The sequence below is a fragment of the Babylonia areolata genome, chromosome 1, assembly GCF_041734735.1.
Source record: "Babylonia areolata isolate BAREFJ2019XMU chromosome 1, ASM4173473v1, whole genome shotgun sequence".
Classification (NCBI taxonomy): domain Eukaryota; kingdom Metazoa; phylum Mollusca; class Gastropoda; order Neogastropoda; family Buccinidae; genus Babylonia; species Babylonia areolata.
In genome coordinates, this window is record NC_134876.1 from 53,699,938 (window position 1) to 53,719,293 (window position 19,356).

The window sequence follows — 19,356 nt, forward strand, 5'->3', positions numbered from 1 at the left end:
CACTTGATATTGACATTCTTTCTTTCTTCCTTTATTCTTTCTTTCTTTTTTTTTCTTTTTTTTTTCCTTCTTTTTTTTTCAGTGACATCCCTCCGTTTCTTCAGTCTTGATCTGCTCTGTATTAAGTTCTGTTGTTCAAGGCAACCAGACAGATGCTCCGACAGTTTCAGTTTCTCATGAAAGAGTCACTGCTCATCGCATAAATCGATAAACGCTACATCATTAACTCTCTCCATACGAACGGCGAAAGAGACGACGTTAACAGCGTTTCACCCCAATTACCGCCATCAAAATATTGCAAGCGGAAGGCTCTTATACTGAAGAGATGAATGTTGACAAAGAATACCACAATTCTGACGACGGAAGCTAAAGGTTGGATCATTGAGACACCCACTGGACATCCGAGGGGTCTGTGTAGATGAGAAGAGAAGACTGGCCGTACTGAGTGAGTTAAAATCTGCTTGGCAGATGTATTACCAGCAGCATAACCCAACGCACAATTCAGGCCTTCAGTGCAGGCATTCATAATTGTGTACCTATCAGGGTGGATTCCATCTTTAGAATTTTGCCAGAGGCCAATACGCATATTGTCATGCATTCTTTTTCAGAAAGCTAAATAATTTATGCACACGGGACTTCGGTTTATCGTCTCGTCATAATGACTAGATGCTTCATTCAATCTTAATGTCAAACTTGGGAGAAAGGGCGAGACCGGGATTCGAACTCAGACCCTCACGGACACTGTATCAGCAGAAAAGCGTCCGAACCAGTCTGCCACCTTCCTCCTTGCTCCAATAAGCAATATCAAAGAAATCCCTTTGATCGCTTGTAGTAATTTATTGCACGCGATCAATGCTCATTGAATACAGCAGAAGTGCTCGTCGAACTACCTTATTGATCTCTTTCAATATCCGCCGAGTGGGAAATATTCGTCAAATCTTTGTTGCTATCCGTGTGTGCTGAAGGCAGACGTATGTCGCGGTTAACACCGTGCCAAGTGTCTGTTTTCCACCGTTTGCACAACGTGATAAGAAATCCATGCACTGAGACACCTGTAAAAATTCATTACAACACAAAGAAATAAAAGCCACTGGGAAAGGTCCAATTTCAAACCTATTCCTTTCCAGTAGGGTCGTGTTGTGAAGTTTTAATGCTCACAAATCCTTCCTAAGAGGAACGAACCAATAAACAAACAGATCCGCGGGGTACAAGTAATGTCTTCTACCAGTTATCAATCGTGCACAATTTACATAAAACATACTAGTAACTATATCAATTGGTAATCGTTTCATATACAAGCAGCTCTCTCTTGTTTCCTTTCAACGAAAATGATTTAATTTGTCTTTAAAACTTCACATTTCTTCCTCACGAACAATAAACGGACAATCGAAAGAGAGACCAACAAAACAATAACATAATAAAGCAAGCGAGCAAAGAAACATTCATAGAACGACGAACAGACGCCTTGGAAGGGAGCCTCAAACGTCGCACAAGTCATACACTGAAGCAATTTACTGACGAACAAGCACAAAAATTGAACAAACGATTGAACAATTTCAGGAACAGCATATCGTGAGCATGCTGAATCGGAACAGGTATTACTGATCACTGAAGCTATCATATCCAGCAAGAGTGCTGGGTCTCCTTTGGAGGGTGTCGTCATAGCGACCTAGCATTGGTCCCTGTGGACTGCTCAATGACACAAATAACGAGCCTGTGTATGGGTATGTATGAGGTTGAGGGATGAGGATATGGTGGTTATGCCACTGACACGGTGCGGAAGATGGGACTGCAAAACAAGCAAACACAAACGTATGTAAAATTATTTTAAAAGCAATCAAAAAGTACCAAAGAAAACTCAGAAAACAACAAGAAACAGAGTGACAAACAAACAAAAGGTGAAGATCGAGGAAGTACATTATATTCAGTAGCTAGGCTACCGAATGAGCAAACAAACAGAGAAACAACTGAATGAACGATCAGGCAGTCAACCAAACGAACAAGTGCGATCAATTAAACCGGAAAAACATGATTTTTTAATTTAAAAAAAAAAAAAAAAGAATGCTCGATCCTCATCCAAGTGTATACCTACGTGCTGTGTGCTTGCATGGAATTTGATAGATGATGGACAGAAGATGGAATTACTGACATGCACTGGATTTCAGTCACCCCCTCCATTAGCTTTCTCACTAATACTGCGCACCCGTGCATCACTTGTTGTGAAAAAGTTTCTTCTCTCTCGAGACTGCATGGAAAACGCTTGTTTATCTTGTATTACGAACAGAACCGCAGAGCACACCGTTGCAGTTGAAGAGATCTGCTCCGTCGGTATGTCACATGCAGTTAGTCTCATATCACCATTTTTATTCTTATTTCATTGATTTCAATCATTTGTCTTCTACGTGTCTTTCATTTTATCAATATTTTAATGTAGTTATAATGGTTTATCTTGTTTAATTATTGTATGTCATTTCAAGTTATGTCAATGTTTTGTACAAACCTATACGGTCGGCTCAGAATCAAGACCTGTCAGTCCTTCGCGTGTGATGTGCAGGTCAGGATTATGCTCCATGTTTTTTTTAAGCGGGTATACTGTTGCGCACAACAGTCCCTACACGTTGATATCTAGTATCTTGGAACTGAAACTGAAACATATATGCTGTAGCATAATTTTTTTCGTTGTGTATATATATGTATACATAATTATATATATATATATATATATATATATATATATATATATATATACATGTGTGTGTGTGTGTGTGTGTGTGTGTGTGTGTGCTGTGTTTGTTTTTTTGTTTGTTGTGTTTGGGGGGGGGTTGTTTTTTGTTTTGGTTGTTTTTTTTTGTGGGGGGCGGGGGGGGGATGTTAATTTTTCCACTGCCACGTACGTTTGTGGTGAAAAAAAAAAGCTCACCTAACCCACTGATTCATTTCCCCCTAAGCTGTTATGGGGGTAGCTGCATACAGGGCTGCAAGCAAATTACCAACGGTTGCCTGTCGTCCTCGCTGGCTGGGACAAGTGCCAGCCTTTATGTTGTCCGAACGTGTACACATTTTGTACGTGTGTTTTTGTTCGGGTTTACTGTTCTTGATTGTTGTTGTTGTTGTTGTTTGTTGTTGTTTTTTAATGAAAATAAAGGCATGATGTTATAATCCATTCATTCGAACGTTTTCGTGGCTAAGGTAAATTTAAATCAGACAGTTCAAAATGTTACTGAAATTTATTCTGCTGTGACAATGGTAGGCACAATGTGCGATTCCAAAGAGCAAGTCACACCTGTGAGGTGCCTATGTGTGACGTCATTACATTACACAAGGGAAGTTACTCTCAATATCGGTGATTCTACTTTCTTGAGCCCCTTCGAAAATGACTGTAGAATTTCGAAGGTGTAAATTGTATTTTGACTAACATGATATATTTTAGATAAATTCAAAACAGATAAACAAACCTGTTTTCAGATTTGAAAAGAGGGAAGCAAAAAGTAACAAACAAAACATTGAATGAAAAATATTTTTCTGTAATTGTGGGGAGCCAAAATTTGCTCGGTCATTCATACAAATCCAGCAAACATGGCAGCTGCCGGGGACTGGTGTTTGATTGAAAGTGATCCAGGCGTCTTTACCGAACTGATCAAGGGCTTTGGTATGTTTTGCTTACATGTTGGATTTACCTTTAAAACCTTGTTGTTATCTCTGTTGTCATTTTCGATTGTTATTTATGTAAAAGTATTATCACTGATTTCTTACTGTACTCGCATTATAAGCATGTTGGGCAAAATACTGCAATGCACATCAGACCATGCTTCTCACATTTCACTCACTTGTCTCGCTTACCCCATTCCAGATTTGAAATGGCGTGGTGAGCTCACGTGTGATCTATATATTTGGGTGACAAAGGGCGTTTGACCACATTAATTTTGATGTGCACTTCTAAGTTCTACTGTTCTGTTTTTTATACTGCAGTGGTATTGTTACTAGACTTATCATTGATATTATGTTTGTGTGTGTGTGTGTGTCATTAGGTTGCACAGGTGTTCAAGTAGAAGAAATATGGTGCTTGGACAAAGACATTTTTGAACAGCTGAAGTAAGTGATCTTATAATGTAGTATATTGGTGTGTATATCATGCAGCTTTTGAATAGACCACTGGAGAGTTCCGTGGCCATCTTGGATCTTGTGCATCAAACATTCACTCAAAATTGCGAGTATTGCTAAAGGCAGTTAACATAGGCAAAAGCAGAAACGTGCTGTCTTGCATTTCTTCATTTAATAGCTTCCAATTTTACAACCAAACTATGCAGAATGAAGTGTCATCGTTTGCACTTTTTTTTTCTTTTTTTGTTTCAAATTGTTAAATGAGGCAAAAAGGTGCAAAAAGAAGCCAGCTCTTATGCATGTTCTGTCTCTCTTGATCACCAGTGTTGCTGGCACAATTTACGTAGAGCTAATCAACTTCGAGAGCACAAATCATGTGACATGCCTCAGTTTTTAAACTACTTCAGTACTTGTCAAATAAGCAGGGAACTCTACAGCGGTCTATTTGCAATGATGCAGCTTGTATTTTATATAGATCATTAGATGGTAATAATGATACTTGAAAGCTGAAAGTGTATACATATTGTGTGTGTGTGTGTGTATGTGTGTGTGTGTGTTTGCTGCAGTGTTTCACTCAGCAAATCATTTCATCTAAGTAGGATGTCTCATTGTCTGTGTGAGAGTATAGATGACTTTTGCAGTATCTTTGATTTTTATTTCAAAATTTACTTGAACTGGAAATAGAATATTGTTTTAACCAGTTTAAGGATTAGTAATCTAAATCATGAAAAGAAATATGTTACTATTTGTTACTAATCACTTAAATCAGATGAGAATAAAACATACTCAGGTATTTAAACTTGTTATAATCCACATTTAAACAGCATTTGCAAAACGTTTGATTAGAAGCGTACTAGTTATGCAGAGCATGTAACAAATAAAATTGTAAGACCATCATTAACATTTTGAGAGTTAACACTGATTAAGTGATTTTATCACAGTTTACTGGACCCATGAATCATGAAATATTCCCATTACAATGTATGACTGAGGTATTCTGTTCTGAACATGTTTCTGTTGATTTCAAACAGACCAGTGCACGGACTGATCTTCCTGTTCAAGTGGGTGCCAGACAAAGAACCTGATGGCTCTGTGGTTCAGGACAGTCGCCTGGAGAAAATTTTCTTTGCCAAGCAGGTAACACTCAACAATAATGCCTTTGCCTTGTACTAATTGTAGACTTAACTGAAATGTAGATTGTTTCTAAGATCAGAAAAAAAAAATCAACACAGCACCTGTTAGTTTAGTACAAAGTATCTGTTAGTATAGTTGGATGAAAGTATTTGTATTCTTAGTTAAGGACGGTTCAGGAGAAAGTAATGCTAAATTTAATTGAAAAATGTTTGGAGGGATTATTCTTTTCAGCAAACAGTTCATAGATGTTTTCTTCAGAGTTGGTTTTTGTTTTTGTTTTTTAATTGAAAAGCAAGCTCTGCATTGGCATTGATGTACATGTATTTTGCTGCTACGATCTGAATTGTTTTGTTGCCGTTGTTATTTGTGGTTTGATTATTTCTTCTTCTTTTTTTCCTTTTACTGTTTTTTGTTGTTGTTGTTGTTGTTTTTTTGTGGAAGGGGGTGGGGATCTTTAATTGAGGAAATTTATTCCTGGGTTTAACTTAGAATAGAAAACTAAAGTTCCCTTTTATATCAGATATATATTATGTGTTTGTTTGTCTCTCTTATGAAATGTGTTAGAGTGTTGGGAATAAAGCAGTACTGAAAACCCCTACATGTTCCCTTTACTTAGTCATGCTTTTGGTCATCTGTGCTAACAGTGTTTTTAAAGTTTTTGGAATGAAGTAGTGCTGAAAACTGGAAATGTGTGCTTCAACAACACTCCCCTTGCCAGTGTCATTTGAGTTTTATATCTGTGTACCTGTGTGTGCAGGTGATTAACAACGCATGTGCCACCCAGGCCATTCTGAGCATTTTGCTGAACTGCTCCCACCCTGACATGTCCCTTGGGGACACCCTTTCCAGCTTCAAGGACTTCGCCCAGAACTTTGACCCCTCTGTAAGTTGTTGGAACTCTTCTTTAGAATGATTCAAGCTGACAGTTGTATAGATCTGCTGCATAACCCTGGCGATATTTTGTTTACACAGAAGAAGGATAATACTAACAGTAACACTAATGATGTTAATGTGCATTTGTATAGCGCATGATACAAACACAAACAAAAAAAATTAAGAAAGAAAATGAGAAAGAAGAGAGTTTGGTGATTGGAAAGGGAAAGAAAGCAATTGAAAATGGAGACAGTCATATTTATGCTCACTGCTAATACTGTTGATCAAAGGGTTGTTTGTGTGCAGTTACGAGGGTTGAGTCTCAGCAATTCAGATCTGATCAGAGAAGTGCACAACAGCTTCTCAAGGTAAGAAGACAAATCATTGTACATCATACGTTTTGGTTTACAAGGCGCTGCAGCGCACAAGGCGCACCACCTTGTAGAAATCCCAATTCAGGTGCAGATAAGGTGCATATACAATGATATAGTGCATAGAGCGCATCTGTCTTCAAGTGAAAGTTATCTGTAAGGCTGTACTGACACCACATGTTTTTTGAGTAGACATTGTCTCAGGAAAACTTAATTGTATTCAGACTTGTTTTTGTCTGCTTGTTGACTTGGCTCTGTTGCCCTGTCAGCTGTGTGCTCTGTTTCAGATTTTTTGTTTTTGCTTTTGTGTTTTCTGAATTTTTACAGTTCTGAAGCTTTCAGTTGAATGCAAATGCATACTAATGCCCCAGTTCATGAATTTGTTCAATCAGAATCCCATCTGCTAGCCCTGCTTTCAGTCCTGATCTCCATTTTGTTTCACATTTTGCTTTTGAAAAGTGATCAGTTCACATTTCTGATTCTCTGCTTTTGAACTATAAATCTATCACCAAATCAGATACTGCTCAGTCTATCTCCAAATCAGATACTGCTCTTTTTTTCATGGCCTTAGTCGAATTACAGTCACATTCACTTAGGTGTTATAAAAAAAACATATGCAAATTGGTTTCAATTTGATATGATAGTGAACATGAACCATGTTAAATCAAACAGGAGTTTTAAGACAGAAGTGTTGCTATTAAGTGTGATTGTTTCCATTTATTGTGATCAATGATGTTGTCATATATTGAGTTTGTTGTGATGGGTGCCACCATGTGGTGGTCGAAATATAGTTTTCAGACACAGACAGAGTGCATTGAGCTGACAAGATGCAGGGGTCAGATTTGAGTTGTTTTTGTTTTTTTTAAATGTAGGCCGAAAACTACAGTATATTAAGTTTGCACTGTCATTTCTTGCCATAATTGCAGTGTGATAGATTTCCCAGCATGAAGGTCAGGTTTCTGTCTCCGGAGGAAAAAAGCAAATCACCAGCCTGTGTGATTAGACCGTCAGTAAATCTCTAAGAGAAATACATCACAGCATCTTTTGTTGGTTACCATGCTCACTTCTCAGTTCTTTATCCGTTGATGTCAGGGTTATCATTGTAAATGGCTGTTAGTCTTTATGTCCTTGTAGTTGTTTTTTGTTGTTGTTGTTGTTGTTTTTTGCATGTTGATTCTCAGACACTGAATATATTGAGTGTTCTGAAATGTGCACAGAAAGGATAGTGTCACAGCATTTCTCAATGGATTATTCAGATGCCTTATGTTAGTATCAAGCATCATCAAATTTTGATTCCCATCAGGAAATGAACAACTGCTTTTCACTTTCAGTATAGGATAGATAAATGATTAAAACAGTATTACTTAAATGAAATTGATCTCATGTTTTGATTTAATTCATGATGATAACTGATCAGAAATGTTCAGAAATTCTTGTCACTGTGACTTAGTGATTGAAGATTTCTGAAATAGTAGAAATACTGAAACTAAAAAGTCAGTGACTGTATTGAATATATGTGTGCATATTGAATTTTCTTTTCCCATGTTCTTCATATATCTTGTGAAAATATATATATACAAATAGATCAGATATTGAATATGTTTAAACCTGAGTTCAGATATTATGCCACAGCATTTGATGTGAAGGGATGTTTTTCATTTCAGACAACAGATGTTCGAATTTGATGAGAAGATGGCAAAGAAAGATGACGATGTGTATCATTTTGTGGGCTACATTCCATTTGAGGGTCGTCTGTACGAGCTGGATGGACTGAAGGATGGGCCTGTAGATCTGGGTGAGCATTTGGAACAGTTGCATTTCTTGAGGCTAGATCTGTTCTCTGCCGTTTGTCTTAATTGTTGCCACTTGGATCAGTTACATTTCTTGAGGCTCAGTCTGTTCTCTGCCGTTTGTCTTAATTGTTGCCGCTTTGATCAGTTACATTTCATGAGGCTGATTCTGTTCTCTGCCATTTATCTTAATTGTTGCTGCTTCATGTTTCAGTGAAAATGTTTCTTAACTATTTACTTTGTTTTGAACTGAAACTAGTGTTGCTGTGAAGACTTTTGATGTGCCACTGTTGAGTGTGTGTGTCTTTTTACCGTAAAGTTCGGTCTATTGAGCGCACTGGTATATAAGCTGCACCCACTAAATTAAAAAAAAAAAAAAATTGAACTTTATACACACATAAGCCGCACTGGCTTATAAGCTGCACCTATTACTGGTACCAGAACACATACCATGCGAAAATACTGCTAGTGCCACAAAAAAATAAACCCTTTTTTTCTTTTTTTTTTAATTTGAACTTCATACACATACCGATACTACAGAAAAGCTATCAATACTGTAGGTTATGAATAAATAAACACAAGCAGAAACAACACAAAGAAAAGCAAGTGAAAATACTGCTAGTGCCACCAAAAAAAAAAAAAAAAAAAACACAACGAAAATAAGATCCATAATTTAAGGATAGTCACTTTTATTCCACATCGTCCTGCTCACTGAATCCACTGAAATCTCCGTCTTCAGAGTCTGAGTTAAAGAGGATCAGCACTGCTTCCTCCACCATCTTGTCACTGACCTCAGCCTCGCTTTCACTTGATGAACCCGAACGCAAGGTGGAGATCGCTGCTTGTTCGTCGCTTGCACTGTCGTCTGCTGCAGCACACAGTCCAGCCGTACGAAAACCATTGATAATGGTGGACTGCTTAATTTTTCCCCATGCTGTCAGGATCCAGTGACAGACTTCAGCAAAGCTAGCTCGTTGTAAATGGCCAGTTTTGGTGAATGACTTTTCACCACTTGTCATCCAGTTTTCCCACTCGACACGCAGTGCCACTTTGGAAGGACAGTTGATACTGATGTTGAGTGGTTGCAAATACGTGGTTGTGCCTCCTGGGATCATTGCTGGAATTGAGTTGGTTGTTCTGACAGCTTCTTTCACAGAGTCAGTAATGTGGGCTCCCATGCTATTCCGGTGAAAGAAACCCCCTGGTCGCTTGCCACAGCACTCTACCAGCCACGCCTTCATTAAGGTTTCATCCATCCACCCTTTCTTGTTGACTTTTACGACGATTCCTTTTGGGAATTTTTTCCATTGGCATCGTGATGCGTTTAAAAATGACCGTTGGTGGTAGCTTTTCTCCTGATGCCATGCAGCTCAGAACACAAGTAAAGTGTGTTTTTCATGACCAGTTGTTTTCAGTGTGATGGATGATTCACTTTTTTTTTATTTACAGTTCTGTCGAGAGGACGGTCAAAGGTACTTCGTCCATATTAATGATGTCTTGCGGACCAATGAATTTCTCGCCTATTTTCTCCTGTGTGAGATAACAGAAGTTTGTTAGTTTTTCTTCAAAGTCAGGAGGAAGCTGTTGACAGAGAGTTGTTCTTGTCCTGACTGAAAGACCTCTTCGCTTTAAGAATCTGAGGCACCATGATGGCCCACCTTGGAAACCCTCAATGTTCTTTTCTGCAGCGATTGTTCTTGCCTTCAGTCAGATCTGAACTGTGGAAACGCCTTGGCCATTCACTCTCTGTGTGTTGATCCAGTCTTCGAGGTGGTTTTCTAATTCAGGCCATCTGCACTTCTTGCGTCTAAAGGCCTTTATCATTTTCTTACAACACAAAGTTCACGCTGCTTCCTCCAACGTTGTATCATCGATTCATTCACTCCAAGCTCATGTGCAGTGGCTCTATTGCCTTTTTCAACAGCTAGGTCGATCACCTTCAATTTGAAGGCTGCATCGTAGGCATTATGTCGCGTTTTCGGCATGATGAGGGTGTGTGCTTGAGCAGAGTAGAACTGAATGCTCAACTGAAGGCTTTAATGTGTGCGGATCTGATTTTTAAAACGTGAACAGTTAGCACACAAATCTGAAGCTCATCCAGAAATTAATGAATAGAAATCATGATTTTGGTGAGTTGAAGGGCAGCTAAGAATAGACGAGAACGTGACACTCCCGGAATTGGGAAAATCCGCAAATAAGCCGCAGAGGTTGAAGCTGGGAGAAAAAGTTGCGGCTGATAGACCGAACTTTACGGTACTTTCTTTCCATATTTATTTGGCTTTTCAGAGGATGGTAAATCAATGATTGCCTACATGTAGCAATGTTGTGTATATGATATCTGCTGATTTGTGTTTTGTCAAACGGACAAAAAAATGTATCAAATTGTCTGTTATATTCCCAACACTGGATTGAACTTTGTAGCATATAGATTAAATAACTGATGTAAATCTGTGTTAAAGGCAGCAGAACACTGAACATGTAATGTTATTTATCACTACTGAGGTGTTGGACTTGGAGTGTATGAGTGATATGTGAAAGGAAACAGATACAATTATGAAATAAAAGAACAAATATTGCCTTTTTCATGATTATAATCACTATCAATGGAATATTTTATTTTATACTTGATGAGCATTGAAAACGATTTGTCTATGATTATGAAAAATATAAATGAATATCAAAAGAATAAAACACAAAAAATATGTAGTTAATTAATAGAATAAAAAGTAATTGAACCATGAATAAACTGTTGTCTTAGTGAGATCTGTGAAGTTTTATCGCTTGCCTAATTGTGAATGGCTGCTTGAGAGCTTGAGAGAATAAAAAAGACAAGATCTGTGAAGTTTTATCGCTTGCCTAATTGTGAATGGCTGCTTGAGAGAATAAAAAAGACAATAGTATCTGGTTTATGTTGGTATTTTGACAGCTAGCTAATACTAGCTCAGATCAGCTCAGCGTGGTAGAAAACAGTGGACTTCATGTCCAAAAAAAAAGTGTTCACTTCTAGACCAGATTATAATTATGAGCCGGTTTTATTTCCTTCACCACAATGTGAAAGGGCTGTATTCCCGCATGAATGTTCAAAATGAGGCGCATATATTTTCCAGGTGCCATACCAGCAGATACAGAGTGGACAGATGTGGCTAGGCCAGTCATAGAGAAGCGCATGCAGAAGTAAGTTTTTGTTGTTGTAGTTTTTTCTGCAGTTTGTTGTTTGTGAGGTTGAGAGCTCACTTGAGGCAAGGTTTTTTGTTGTTTTTTTCTGTAGTTAATTTTTGTGAAATCGGGAGCTTACTTGAAGTGAGATTGTTTTTCTGTAATATTTGTGATGAGACCTCACTTTAAGTAAGTTGAGAGCTCACTTGAGTTTAAAATGTATGTGTATGTAACAATGCTGTTGCAAGTGTTTATTCGTATGAACAGGTTGACACAACTCTCTGAGAGGTTTCCACACCAGGATTACGGTCTGAATACATGTTGTTTGAAAATGCCTGTGGTCAGTCATTCCACAGCTCACCTCTTTTTGTTGATAGTGATATTGTTGTACATTGACAAGTGTAACAGAAATGGCTTATTCTTTTAAAGTCAAATAACCCGCAGTGGATTTGTTATGTGTATGTTTGAGGCGTTTGTGATATTGTTATGTAATTTTTTTTTTTTTTTTTAATTTCCCTTTTTTGTTTCATAAGCTTTGAGGTGCTGGTATAAATTGTAGTTTTCTTCAGAGGGCTCTTTTCCTGTGCCAGTGTTCTGATGTATTGTTGGCTTTCTGCACTGTGAGAAGAGACTGACTCACTGAGCATGGAAGGCCACAGAACTAGGAACAGTTATACCAGGTGTGTTCAAAAAGTATCTGACCTTAACAAATGAAGCTAGGGAGGCGTGGTTTGGTGCACGTATTTAGGCGACCCTAATGTGCATGCGTGAATTTTTTCCTGCCTGCAGAAGCTGTCAGTCAACAGCAGACCGCTGATGAGTGAGGAAGTGTAAGTGAGCGCCGTTGGATTTTCGTTTTTGACAAAATGACTGAAAAACATGAACAACGCTACTGCATCAAATTTTGTGTCAAGCTTGGCGATTCCCAAGTAGAAACGATTTGCAAGATTCAACAGGCCTTCAGGGATGAAGCCATGGGCACCACACAGATAAAGGAGTGGGACAACTGCTTCAAAGATGGCCGCACATCAGTGGAGGGTGAAGCATGTTCTGGTTGGCCCGCAACATCCTGAAATGAGATTGTCATTGACCAATTGAGGACCCTGGTGATGCGCACCTGTGCTTTTTCAGACTCCCTACTCTCCTGACATGGCTCTGTGTGACTTCTGGCTGTTCCCACTGCTGAAAATGCTCCTGAAAGGGACTAGATTTCAGTCCAGAGAAGACATCATCCAGAAGGCGACGGACCAGCTGCACACCATCCCAAAAGAGGCGTTCCAGCGCTGCTTCCAACAGTGGCAGAACTGTTGGGAGAAGTGTGTGGCAGCCCAAGGGGACTACTTTGAAGGAGATTAGTGTAGGTTTGTTGTATCTGGATACGAGTAGTTTTTATGAACAAAGGTTGGATACTTTTTGAACACACCTCATATTGATAAACATTTGATAGTCAATGAGGATGAGGCTGATGACTAAGATGCTATGTAGGTCTTTTCAGGTTTGGGACTTTTAACAAGACTGTACTCTTTGCTTCCTTTCATATATATTTTATACAAAATTATGGGATCATTATTGTGTTCTTGTATTTTGTTTGGGGTTGGTTTTTTGTTGTTTTGTTTTGTTTGTGTCTATTTGCAACCCAGGGTTGGCTTGCGTATTGTGCTTTTCATTTATTTTCCTATAGCCATGTGTCATTTTGAAATAATTTTCTTTCATTTACATTGATTGCAGACACTAGGTAACGTTTGTTTTTGAAACCAGATGCAGGAAAAGAATTGGAATTGTTTGCAGGTACAGTGCAGATGAGATCCACTTCAACCTGATGGCAGTGGTGTCAGACAGAAAGGTGTCATTTGAAAAGAAACTAGCAGATCTTCAGTCACAGCTAGATGTGAGTCATACACCTTGATGTCTTGATGTTAGTGAGAAGGGAGAGAAAGAAAGTGCTGGTGTGTGTGTCAGGTGACTTTTCACATGATATTTCTTTATGTCATCATTTTCCATTGCAAGAAAACAATCTATAAAAATTCATCGGATTTTAGCATGTGATTTTCATCTTAACAACAGCTGTTTCAGCCTTATATAATGGTTAATATTATTGTTATTATCATTTACTGACCATATCTAAGTGGTGCAAACCATAACCAGCAGGTTTGCTCTTTTGGCCAAATTATGTGGCTAGTGGAATTGTAAGATACCACCAATGCCTAACTGCTGCTATCAGAGGAATGTATAAACCAGGCAGAGGCATAGAAATCTTGCTCCTTTAGAGGGGAAGCACTTCTGATTTCATATTGGAGGTCAGGTCAGGGAGATCAGGTCAGGTTGAGACATGTCAGCTGTGTCATTGAAAATACCCAAAATCTGCTGAGTATATAATACCTAAAGTCAGCTTGATCAATGTGAATATTTGTCTCCCCTTCACCCTCCACCACACCCACCACTAGCTCTCTGTCTCCCTGTCTCCCCACACTTCCCCTGTGAGTGTGTAGGGTTGATTCAGCATGTGTGATGATTGTGCGAAATGGCGGTTTCAGCAAGGGGGTATGGAGACCAACAACGTTGAGGGAGAGATTAACCGGCTGAACCTTCTGCTGCAGGAAGAGGAGAGGAAAAGAAAGCAGTACAAGGCAAGCAGCCATTCCTTTGTTTATACTCTTCAGTGTGACATGGAGCCTTGATAGGGGCTCAAGTTTTCCTGTGTCTGGCTTGGTTGTCTTTTTCTTTTCCTGTCATTTCCTCCGTGTGTGTGTGTGTGTGTGTGTTTGTTTTTGTTGTTGTTTTTTTTCTCCAAAATTCAGTTTAGTGTCTTGTTATTATGGTGTGAATGATTAAAAAAAAAGAAAAAAAGATCTTCTGATACTTTTTTCTACACAGATTTTGCTCGTATAGGACTCAAGACTTGAGGTTTCATTATCTTCCATTGGAAGAATTTGCTCCTTGCATGGATTATCAAAAAAAGTATATTTAATCATTAGTAACATTATGGATGGTTACTTTGCCTTGATCAATGTTTAGTCTAAATATTTTTTAACATGTTTTGACTGTTTTCAGGTTGAAAATATTCGACGCAGGCACAATTATCTTCCATTTATAATGGAGCTGTTGAAGATCCTTGCAACAGAGAAGAAACTCCTGCCTTTGATAGAAAAGGTGAGTGTGTGTCCTTGATAACTGAATGCTTATGTGTGTTGTATAAATTATATATGTGTGTGTGCTCAAGTACATGTTTGTGGGTGCATTTGTTTATGGTTGTGTTTGTGCTTGTGTGTGTTTATGCGTTATATCTTTTACTAATTCTTGAGTGCGTGTTTTCAAAGTCAATTCATTTGTAATTGTCACCTGCATGTTTTCCCATGCAGAAATGAATTTACTTATTTTATCAGAAATAAAGTTTTTAGTTGAACATGTTTCAGATGTAGAGTTGTTTAGAATTCTACTTACGTATTTATATATATGTATATGTGTGTGTGTATATATATATATATATATATATATATATATATATATATATATATATATATATATATATATATATATATATATTCAGTTCATGAGATGGAATACAAATTATAGCCAGCAATATGTATGCAATGTATGACCTAAAGCAGAAGGGCATGCTTCATAATGCACACTCTTTCAGACGGCATACATGAACGTGAATACACACGCTCATATACACATGCATGTGCATGTATGTGTTCCCACAAATACTCACTGGTCCAAGGCTCAAACATATACACAAACTTACATGCATACTCCTGTGCGTACATGACACAAGCATGTGTACCTCATGTGTGCATATACACACGAATGTATAGTAATGCACATGCATGCTCACATATTTGCACGTATGTGCACACACACACATGCATACAGTATCATAAATATGGATGATGCTTCAGTGGCAGAAAGAAATGGTATTGTTCACACTGTATGACTTTCTTTGTAGGCAAAAGAAATAGCAGCCCAGAAAAGAAGTGAGAAGGAAAAGGCGCAACAGAAGCTGGAATCTCAGGTTTGTACTGGCACCTTGTGTATTAATTAAAAAGAAAAAGAAATTTACCATTTATTATTTTACCTTTGTTTCTTGAAGCAAGTCAATACTGGTCATTTACTTTTTTTTTTAAGAACCAGAAGCAGGCTGCACAAGCAATCTTAGCGAAATGGGTCAGTAGATGAACTTACTGACCATCCCGTTTTTAAAAAATTCCGAAAACTAAGGAAAATTCTTATCGCTAAACACACCGAGTGCTTCCTAAGATTGATTGTGCAACCCTCCCCATTACTGATGGCATTGGGAACTAAGTTTTTCCCTCCAGCTTACAATTTTTTCTCGAGTAGGAAGATGATTGGTTATTTTTTGTTTGTTTGTTTGTTTCCTTCAACATAGAGTTTAATTTGTTTCTGTTGTTAGCAGTTGTTGTTTTTTTGTTGTTTTTTTTAACATGTTTAATAATTCTGAAACACATTACATAGTGCTGCTTGAAGAACCTAATAGACATTGACATGTCATTTAGGCAGCTCCAGGAAGTTTGTTTATTAGCAAGATACAGAGTTCAGGAGTAGTTTTCATTATAATGTGGGATCTGTAGAGATAAATGCAGTTTAAGTTACTGGAAATGAAACATGTCCCAGCACCGTTTTGACAGGCCGTCATTATAAAAAGTGATCCATATGCAGATAATCTATGAAGTATGCATGTGTGTGCATGACAGAAGCCTGACGATTTGACTCTTTCAAGGTAGACAGCCTGTTGTGGAAATGACTCCATGTTTGTAAAGCACATAGTTTGGTCTCTGACAAAAGATAGGCACTATATAAGTATCAGTACCTTTTTTTCTTTTTTTTTTTTCCTTTTTGTTTTGAATAATGATTAAACATATTTGGATGCTGTGTTTTCTGGCATTGTCATATCAACTTAATATGCATAAATGATTTTTTTTTTTCGTTTGTGTGTGCAGGCTTCCCAGTAGCAGAAAACAGACAATTTCCACATGATGTGTTGGCTGAGTGACAATGTGTATTGTTGTTGAATGGACATTTTACTGTTTTTCTGTCAAATAAATGGTGCATAGGTCCTATTGTTTTTTTTATATGTTTTTGTGTGTGTGTGTATTTGGGTTTGTTTGTTTTTTTGGGGTTTTTTTTCTGAAATTTCTCAAAAACACTTAACGCTGTCTGCTGTGTTGCTAGAACTAAAATATTTGTGTGTGTACGTATGTAACTTGTAAGTAAAGATACACATATATGCATGCACATGTGTATAAATAAAGTTATAAGTGTGCATATACACACAGGCATAGACAACCATTTGTCTACAGGCACCCACACACGCATGCACACTTGCACGCACACACGGTGCTACAATGAGCACAAATGGACAATGACAATGAACATTTTTAATCTGTTAGTATTAACTGCCCAAAAAGTAATGCCCAGAGCTTGATATAAATCACTGTTTAACTGCATACTTAACCGTGACCCACAGTGCCAGAGACTGCCTTAACTGGACTTTTCAGTAACAGAAGGTGCTGTTCTAGATCAAAATAAATACTGAGAGACTCATTTCTAAGACCATCCCAGGAATCGTCAAGGGCCTAGTTATTACTACTATCCTCAAGGAAGGGCGCATAAGGAAACCCAATTAAGGACCCCAAGTAAAGCGTAAGACTGACAGCAAATTTGGAAGAGCAGGTGGAGATCTTAATCTCCTAGTCAATGATTGCCGTAGAGCTAGAGGGTTTCAGTTTCTCAGTCAAGGAGGCGTCACTGCACTCGGACAAATCCATATACGTCACTACATAATTTTGCCAGAGGACACTGAACACTCTCGATCGTTGCCATAGGTTCCGAGTCCTTTTCGGGACTTCTGTTTGTTCAGTCATCTCAGTCGTTTCATACAACAGAGCTATCAAAGAAACTTAGATGAAAAAAAAACCGAAATATGTTGAGGAGTTAAACCAAACCCTTATGCAGACTGGACCTGATGATGACTTGACAATAGATGATCTATACAAAGCAGTAGCTAAATGCAAGAAAGAATCAGCTCCTGGCCCAAAGTTTGCTACTCGGATATCAAGGAGCTATCCGAAGAAAACAGAAGCAAACTTTTCAATCTGTATCAAAACATTTTCCACAGTGGACATGTGCCGGAGGACTGGACACACAGCTTCTTAAAACCCATACCAAAACCAGGAAAGGACCATCGTCAGGTAAGCGGCTACCGAATCCTAGCCATGCAAAACATTGCTGGAAAGCTCATGGAACGCATGATAGCCAGGAAACTTGCAAGGGATCTTGAACACAGGCACATTCTCCCTTCAAATCAAGGTGGTTACAGAACAGGCAAGTCCACATGGGAAAATGCAGCTGCTTTTGCATATGAGGTGTATGAAGGATTTCAAAGAAAAGAAGAAACACTAGCAGTAGCAATCGACCTTGAAGATGTCTACAATAAAGTCCAGTTTGCGCACCTCGTGGAGCTGCTACTAAGGTATGGAGTAAGTTTGACGCTGACAAGATGGATAGCAGCAGCGCTTCAGGAAAGAACCGTCGTCCTACGCCTCGGAGATTGGATAGCTGCACCTTCTAAACTATCCATGGGACTGCCACAAAGGTCTCCGCTCTCTCCTGTCCTCTACAACGTCTACACGAAGGGCCTTGCATACTTAAACAACAATGGAATAGCTCGGGCGCTTACTCTTGCGGATGATGGCCTTGTCTTCAAAACTTCGAAAGATCCTCAGGAAAGAACTAAAGCCGTCCAGAAACAACTAAACAATATTGCTCAATGGTGCAAAGACACAGGATCTTCCATCAATCCAGCGAAAGCCCAAACGTTGCTGTCCACCCTCAACAACAGAACCGGCCGCGAGTAAATCACCACCATCAGTGTCATTCGACGGGATTCTGATCGAGAAAACCGAATGCCTACGCAACCTAGGAATACAGTTCGACAGGATGCTGACCTTCAGAAAACATAAGGAAAATACTGTTCTCAAATGCAAAAAGGGCCTTTCAGTCTCAAAAGCAATGGCAACCAAAGGTATTGAACAATGCCACCTCTTCAGATTAAAAAACTTACATGGTCATACTGCCCGGGACATGCCTACACTGTGGGAGCAACGGAATATTGGAACGTGTGGGTGCGCATATATATATTTTTGTATATATGTGTGTGGCGATGGGTGTGGGAGATGTGGGCGTGTGTGTATGTGCTTGTACAAGTAAGTGTGCCTCTGTGTGTGTGTGTGTGTGTGTGTGTGCCGTGGAAGCTGCGATACGTAGCCTAGAAATGAGTGTGTGGAGGAGGGGGGTAGAGAGGGTGCAGGGTAATGTGTGTGTGTGTGTTGGGGCTCATGTACGTTTATGTGTATTTGACTGTGCTTTCATATCTGTGAAACTGCATGTTTGGTGCATATCTGTTATGCATATGTGTGTGAATGTGTGCCAGTCTGCATGTTTTACATTTATTTGCTTATTTATCATCATTGTTGTATTTTTTATTTTTTTATTTTTTATTTCTCAAGGCCTGACTAAGCACGTTGGGTTACGCTGCTGGTCAGGCATCTGCTTGGGAGATGTGGTGTAGCGTATATAGATTTTTCCGAACGCAGTGACGCCTCCTTGAGCTACTGAAACTGAAACTCAGTCATCTCATCCGAGTGCCGCGCTAAACGCTCAGTTCGATTTTCCAGCAAACTTGGGAGAAAGGGCGAGAGCGTCTTAACCATTCTGTTAACTTCCTCCGAAAAAAAAAAAAAAAAAAAAATGTCGTGACTATTGAATTGAATACTAGTATTTCCACCCAGGCTGTCTTTTATCACCCACTCCCTTCATCTGCACTCTGAGTGAAAAGGAAGTTTGATGAATAATGAAGAAAGAAAAACAAAAAACAAAAAAACAACAAAAAAACAAACAAAATAAAAACA

At 38.7% G+C, this 19,356-nt stretch overlaps 1 protein-coding gene across 1 annotated transcript; it reads left to right on the forward strand.

Moving 5' to 3' along the window:
- Positions 1-3,351: 3,351 nt before the first annotated feature.
- Positions 3,352-16,503, forward strand: LOC143292641 (ubiquitin carboxyl-terminal hydrolase isozyme L5-like). The gene is made up of 12 exons (XM_076603133.1): positions 3,352-3,649; positions 4,029-4,092; positions 5,133-5,238; positions 5,993-6,118; positions 6,415-6,476; positions 8,144-8,274; positions 11,377-11,443; positions 13,214-13,313; positions 13,960-14,052; positions 14,477-14,575; positions 15,375-15,440; positions 16,387-16,503. The coding sequence occupies exons 1-12, from the start codon at positions 3,577-3,579 to the stop codon at positions 16,396-16,398; spliced, it is 999 nt and encodes a 332-aa protein (XP_076459248.1). The 5' UTR covers positions 3,352-3,576; the 3' UTR covers positions 16,399-16,503.
- The last annotated feature ends 2,853 nt before the right edge of the window (positions 16,504-19,356 follow it).